At 41.8% G+C, this 7,348-nt stretch overlaps 1 protein-coding gene across 1 annotated transcript; it reads left to right on the plus strand.

Annotated features, from left to right (window-relative positions):
• The first annotated feature begins 5,747 nt into the window (after positions 1–5,747).
• LOC140202435 (QRFP-like peptide receptor) lies at positions 5,748–7,094 on the plus strand. Its single transcript, XM_072267301.1, has one exon. The coding sequence runs from the start codon at positions 5,748–5,750 to the stop codon at positions 7,092–7,094; it is 1,347 nt and encodes a 448-aa protein (XP_072123402.1).
• Positions 7,095–7,348: the final 254 nt, after the last annotated feature.

Raw genomic sequence — 7,348 nt, forward strand, 5'->3', positions numbered from 1 at the left:
CTGGATCATTCATCGAAGACTTATAATTATTTCCCTTGTAGTAGCAATAACCTAACATTGAAAGATCAGTGACTACATTTACGTTATTTGTAGTATCATGTTCTTATGTGGTAAGACTTGGTTATGGAAAATCAAAGTTCAGCAAATGCTAGAAAGCTGAAATAAAAGCAAAAATGATGAGGCTCTATTAATGGAAAAGGAAACAGATTTAATGTCTCAGATTAAAGACCCTTTGTCCTATCCAGACTTGGTCAAGGTTCCTGTAAGATCACATTTTTCCTTCCAAAGATACTATAGCTGGCCCGGTGTCATGACCATCCAACATGTGGACCCTTCTACAGATCAATGAGTTTCTATAATCTTATGTTGTATGTGTTTTTAAAGTCATTCAATACAATACTATACAGGTATGGTTACTATATTGAGTAATCTGTGTTTTTATGACTTATTGACACAATCAAATTCAGACTTCTGTAAAATTGATCATGCTTTTTGCCTGGGGTTGGCCTACAATTCCCAAACATTTGAATTATTTCTTTTCTATTTCCACTTACAACTAATTTACTTTCTAAAAGCCATCTGTTGTCCTCCAGCTCTTGGTGAAAGTTAATAAAAGACTTCATTGAAATCTTCGTCGGTTGACCTTGTTGGAGGTATAATTTACTGAATAATTTTCTAGTATCTGGGCACTACCCTGTAGCCCATTACAAGCTCATTAATGTATAGTATATAAAAAAAGGAGCAGAGTAGACTATTTGGCCTGTTGATCCTGTTACACTATTTAAAAAGATTGTGACCGATCTGGCCATGGACTCAGTTCCATCTGCCTGCCCTTTTCCTAATTAATTCCTCTGCTAGGCAAAAATCTATCTAAATGTGTCTTTAATGAGGTAGCCTCCACAGCTTCCCTAAACAGAGAATTCCCTGACTCACTACTCTCTTATCTCTATCTTAAATCTATGTCCCCTAGTTTTAGTCTCATTTACCAGCGAAAACAATTTTTCTACCTCTATCTTTTCAATTCCTTGTTATATCTTTCTATAATATCCCTTGTCATTCATCTGAATTCCAGTCACAGGCGACGCAATCTCTCTTCATTGGTTAAAGCCCACATCTCCAGAATCATGCTGGTGAGCCTCCTCTGTACTGCCTCCAAGATCAGTACGTCTTTCCTCAAGTAAGGAGACCAGAACTGCAAGCAATACTTCAGGTGCAGCCTCACCAGTATCCTGTACAATTGCAGCATAACATCCTTGCTCTTAAATTCAATCCCTGGCAATGAAGCAACATTCCACCTGCCTGCAAACCAACCATTTCTAATTTATGGACAAGCACTATGAAGTCCCTCTGCACAACAGCACACTGCAATATTTCACCATTTAAATAACAATCTGGTCTTTTATTCTTCCTTCCTCATATTATCAATGTTGTATTTTAATTGCCAAATACCTGCCCTCAACCTACCTACATCTCTCTGCAGCATCTTTCTTGATTATTTAAAAACATATTTCTTCAAAATTCATACCTCTGGTGTACAGTTATAATTATTTTGTCCAAATGGTCTGAGGGTGGATAAATCTCCTGGACCTGATGGAATGAACCCTCGGGTTCTGTAGGAAGTAGCTGGAGAGATTGCCGAGGCATTAGCAATGATCTTTCAAGTGACAGATTCTGACATTGTACTGGATGACTGGAAAATTGCAAATGTTACTCCGCTATTTAAGAAGAATGGGAGGCAACAGAAAGGAAACTATAGACCTGTTAGCCTGACATCAGTGTTGGGAAGCTGGTGGAATCAATTGTTAGGGATGAGATTACAGAGTACCTGGAGGCACATGACAAGATAGGCCCAAGCCAGCATGGTTTCCTGAAAGGAAAATCCAGCCTGACTAACATACTGCAATTTTTTAAGGAAATTACCAGCAGGGTAGACAAAGGAGATGCAGTAGATGTGGTGCACTTGGATTTTCAGAAGGCCTTTGACAAGGTGTCGCACGTGAGGCTGCTTAGCAAGATAAAAGCCCAGGGAATTACACAGGAATTAGTAGCACGGGTGGAGCATTGGTTGATCGGCAGAAAACAAAGAGTGGGAATAGAGGGATGCTATTCTGCTTGGCTGCCAGTCACCAGTGGATTTCCACAGGAATTGGTGTTGGGACTTCTGCTTTTTACAATGTATGTCAATGATTTCGACTATGGGATTAATGGATTTGTAGCTACATTTGCCAATGATACAAAGTTAAGTGGAGGAATGAGTAGTGTTGAGGAAACAGAGAGCCTGCAGAGAGACTTAGATAGTTTAGGGGAATAGGCAAAGAAGTGGCAAATGAAATACAATGTTGGAAAGTGTATGGTCATGCACTTTGGTGAAAGAAATAAACGGGCAGACTATTATTTAGATGGGGAGAGAATTCAAAATGCAAATATGTAAAGGGACTTGGGAGTCCTTGTGCAGGATACCCTAAAGGTTAACCTCCAACTTGTGTTGGTGGAGAAGAAGGCGAATGCAATGTTGGCATTCATTTCTGGAGGTATAGAATAAAAGAGCAGGGATGTGATGCTGATGCTCTATAAGGCACCTGTGAGACCACACTTGGAGTATTGTGTGCAATTTTGGGCTCCTTATTTTAGAAATGATATATTGACGTTGGAGAGGGTTCAGAGAAGATTCACGAGAATGATTCCAGGAATGAAAGGGTTACTGTATGAGGAACATCTGGCAGCTCTTGGGCTGTATTCCCTGTAGTTCAGGAGAATGAGGGGAGATCTCATAGAAACAATCCGAATGTTATAAGACCTAAACAGATCAGATATGGCAAAGTCATTTCCCATGGCAGGGGATTCTAGGACAAGAGGGCACAACTTCAGGATTGAAGAACATCTATTTAGAACAGAGATGCAGAGAAATTACTTTAGTCAGAGGGTGGTTAATCTGTGGAATTTGTTGCCACGGGCAGCTGTGGAGGCCGAGTTATTGGATGCATTTAAAGCAGAGATAGATAGGTTCTTGACTAGCCAGGGCATCAAAGGGCATGGGGAGAAGGCAGGGGAATGGGGATGACTGGAAGAATTGGATCAGCCCATGACTGAATGGCAGAACAGACTCGATCGGCTGTATGGCCTACTTCTGCTCCTATATCTTATGGTCTTATGATCAAATTTTACAGAATACAGGATAATCTGCATGTTCTTGCTTCACGAGGGCAGAATGTGCAATAGTTTTTTTAAAAATACGGAGAAAATTTCTAGTCTACTGACAAAATAGGTATTCAGGCTAATAAGAAATAATAATGTTGGAAGTTTTCAGCAGTACGGATAGCCTCTGTAGAGAAAGATACAGGATCAGCACTTCTGAAAATGACCTTACATTTGAATTTTGACAGATTCTGAGAGACAAATTAAAGACGATGACAGTAGTTTGACAGGAACTGCTTATTAAATATTAACTGACTGGTCTCAGCTCCCAAATCCCAAGCCTTCCAGTAGCCATGCCCAGTTCTCCACACTTCTCAGCCCCATAGGCTTTCTATTGTAGTTTATTGTGCCATTGCCTTGGATCCTTACATAGATTTAACAACTACTGCCAAACATAAAAATATCTTAAACAGCACACACAGAATGCTGGAGGAACTCATCAGGTTAGACAACATCTATGGAAATGAATAAACAGTCAATGTTTCGGGCTGAGACCCTTCTTTGGGACTGAAAAGGGAGGGTGAAACACCAGAATAAAAAGGTTGGGGGAGAGGGAAGTCGATAGCTGGAAGGTGATAGTTGAAGCCAGGTGAACTGGAAAGATAAAGGCAGGAGAAGAAGGAATCTGATAAGAGAATATATGAAAATATGTTTCCCTCCTTTTAACAGGCTGTAGGCATCACACTCCCTTGCAACCCATTCTATTATTCATGTAACATCTTAGGGGGAAAAGGGGACATTACAGGGAAATTTGGTGGAGAACGCTGCTTTTCTGTGAGTCATTGTAGAGCCAGTGGGCTGAAATGTCCCTCCTTTGTGTCCCAGCAAGATATGGTGAAAATGCCTAGAGTATCAGGGATTGATTAGGACAACGCAAGGCTTTTTTTGCATGTCAATTAATTGTTTAAATAGAAATGAATTCAGACAGACTGCACTGACTCCTTCCTTGAAGGATTTTGCAGCCGCGAGAGCAGGCATGTAGGTCTCTCAGACCTCAGTTGTGGTAGCAAAGGGATATCAAGGAGCTCTTCACCTCTATTCTACAAGTACTTTACAGTATTTCAGTGATTCGCTTCAAAGACTCACCCAACAATCAGTGGATGAGTGCACAGTGTCCACACCCCCGGTAATGAGTCAAGTCGGCAGTGAGATTTTAATCCCGGTTGTGCGACCCATACGGGAGACTCAACTGACTCTGACAATTTGGGAAATGGTTAGAACCATCGCATCCCGCCCGCCCGCATCAACAACGTGTCTTCTGTTCAGCCGGCAGTAAACGCCGAACTCTTGTACCTTCGGCTGCCCGCAGGTGCGTTACTACAGGCGGGTGTGGGGGGGCGGGGGGCATTGTGGCGGGTGTGTGGCCGAGACACAGCGCAGAGGGACAAGGTTGCCTTTCATCCGCAGAGCATCAGCCATCCACGGCAGGGACCAATCGCCATTCGCAGCCCAGTCTTGACACAGAATCTCTTCAGAAAAGTTACCGAATTGTACGGTTACTGCCTGGGGTTGCATCGCGCTCTTTCATCTAGATGGCGACTGTCAACAGCTCGTCCTGACGAAGTGTGTTGGCAAAGACCCGAGGCTGCAGGTGTCAGCCCTCTCGCTGTGAGCACAAGATTTGGGCTGAACTTCCGACCTTTTTGTCTGTGCTAAAGATTATGTTTTTTTTATTTTATTCACCCTTTGAGTGGATAATTAGATGAGGCGAAGAACAACACACGGAGAGAAAGAGGGCGAGAAATCCAGAAGCAACATCTAATAGACGAGGAGCAGACAAAGGGAGAGAATGCAGGCAGTGAACATCTCTATTCAGTCCGAAACAGGGATGAGTTAGAGTGAAAAGTAAATCAGGGAGTGCGGAGAGTGAGTGAGTGAGTGAGTGAGTGAGAGAGAAAGAGAGAGAGAGAGAAAAAGCAAGAGAGAGAGAAAGCGAGAGAGAGAGAGAGAGAGAGAGAAGAGAAAACCGAAAAGTAAAGCTGAGAGAAAGACAGCGAAAAGCCACAAGGAGCAAATCAGAAACGTGATACAACCTATGTGAATCGGAACTGCAAAGCAATCGAGAAAGGGAAAAGGGTTGAAATATGTCCGATCAAATGGTAAGAAGGCGAGCCATGACAAAATGAATTTACTGTAAAACGAATTTTCCAAATTTAGAGCGTAAAAAGTGAAAAAGAGCGCACGGAGATATTAGTTTCTGGCTGTTGACGCTGAAAGGGGGAAGCACTATGAAGTTTACATTGCATTCGATGAATCTGCAATGTTGAGAGTAGGTCCTACAATTGCTCGGATCAGCGACTGTTGGGCTATGTCGCTGTTCTTTCAGCACCGCACATCACCAACTGAAAGGCGCAGCCGGAAAACGTTTAAACCCGTAAGAGATTGTAACTATCAGTAAGGATTTTTTTGTTTGGTAAAAATCTGTTTAAAGTAAACCACTGTTCTTCTTTTGTTTGTTTGTCTGTTCGTTTGTTTCTTTAGAAGATGTATCAGCGCACCTGTGACGTAACCACAAAAGGAACTAAAACACCGGCGAAGTTTGTCTCTCCAACATGCTGCCTATGAAGATCTCGCCCAAGAGGAAAATGAATTCTTCAAAGATTATTACCTATGCACATTTCCCAGTGATGGAACATCTAGTGCGAAACAATTTTTCCTTCTACGTGCACGAAGACCTCGGCAATTTGGAGAATATTCTACTAACCATCCACGAGCCCTCCACAATCGCCCTGACGGTAATGTACATTATATCTTTCATTGTTGGCTTCGTTGGGAATGTTATGTCTATCAAAGTACTGACCAGCAAAAGGAATACCAGGATATCCGGGGTGAGTGCCACTCGCAGTTTGCTAATAAACCTTGCCATCTGTGATCTGATGGTGGTCTGCGTTTGCATGCCCACAACTCTAGGTTATCAAATCTATAAAGCCTGGATTTATGGCGACTTTATGTGCAGAGCGGCACCTTTCACCCAGGCCGTGTCTGTCTCAGCCAGCGTCCTCAGCATCACCGTTATAAGTGTGAACAGGTACTATAATGTCCACAACCCATTAAACGCTAGATCATTCTTCACCTGGAGAAAAATATTCTGGACCATTTTCGTCGTGTGGCTGCTCTCATCTGGTATCTGCATGCCTCTTATATTTATGAACAAGTTAAAAGAGATTGACCCCACTTTTGGGGTTCCATTTTGCAGTGAAGTTTGGTCCCAAGTCAAGTTGAAACAAGCATACAACTTTATCCTCTTCTGCGCTCTTTATGGTTTGCCTGTGCTATTTAACCTAGTGATTTGCTTTCTTACTTGGCGTAGACTATGGAGCACATCCAGTCACTTTAAAGAGTGTGATACCAGGAACCAAGCCCTTCCAGCTTCAAGATTGAAAATCCGCAAAAAGATTGCCAAGATGGTGGTTGCTTTGGTGCTTCTGTTTGCCCTTTCATGGTTACCCTTCTATATGGTAGATATATGGATAGATTTCAACTCCGAAGATGCTTCAAAGGAGAATGAGACATCTTCAGAGTGGATCATGAATTTTCGACCGTTTGCTCAATGGCTTGGTCTCACTAATTCTTCCCTCAATCCAATTTGCTATTGTTTTGTTGGGGACCTGTACAGATCAGCCAAGGAAATAAAGAGTAAATATAGAAGAACACTGATTTCTCTCTTCAATTATTCTTTATCTGAAAGCTCCACGAGGTCATCCATCCCTAAACTTCTTTCCTACAAAGAATCTTGTCAGACAACAACAAAAGAATTCAAATTTATTGAGACGAAGGAGGGGAAGTTTAAGGATTGTTTTTCAGCCCGTGGCATTTGTGAGACATCATTGAGCACATGCAAGCCAGTTCCAAAACATACTCTTGAAGCTGACAAAAATGACAGAAGGAACAATAAGTAGATATTCTATGATATACTGTGGAATTAACACCTTGTCACTAATTAATCCAGTGCTGTCACCTTTATTTTAACAATATCTTGAATGCGACCAAGTTGTGAATAATTGGCTTTGTTAGATAGCCTCTGCATAACCATACAGAGTTACATAAAGCCAAAGATTGTGACATATGTAAATTCATCATTCGTATCTCGGAATACCCAACATCATCCATGATTAACCATATTAGTCCTTACTTATATATGTGCTTCTATGTA

The sequence above is a fragment of the Mobula birostris genome, chromosome 9 (genome assembly GCF_030028105.1).
Source record: "Mobula birostris isolate sMobBir1 chromosome 9, sMobBir1.hap1, whole genome shotgun sequence".
Lineage (NCBI taxonomy): Eukaryota > Metazoa > Chordata > Chondrichthyes > Myliobatiformes > Myliobatidae > Mobula > Mobula birostris.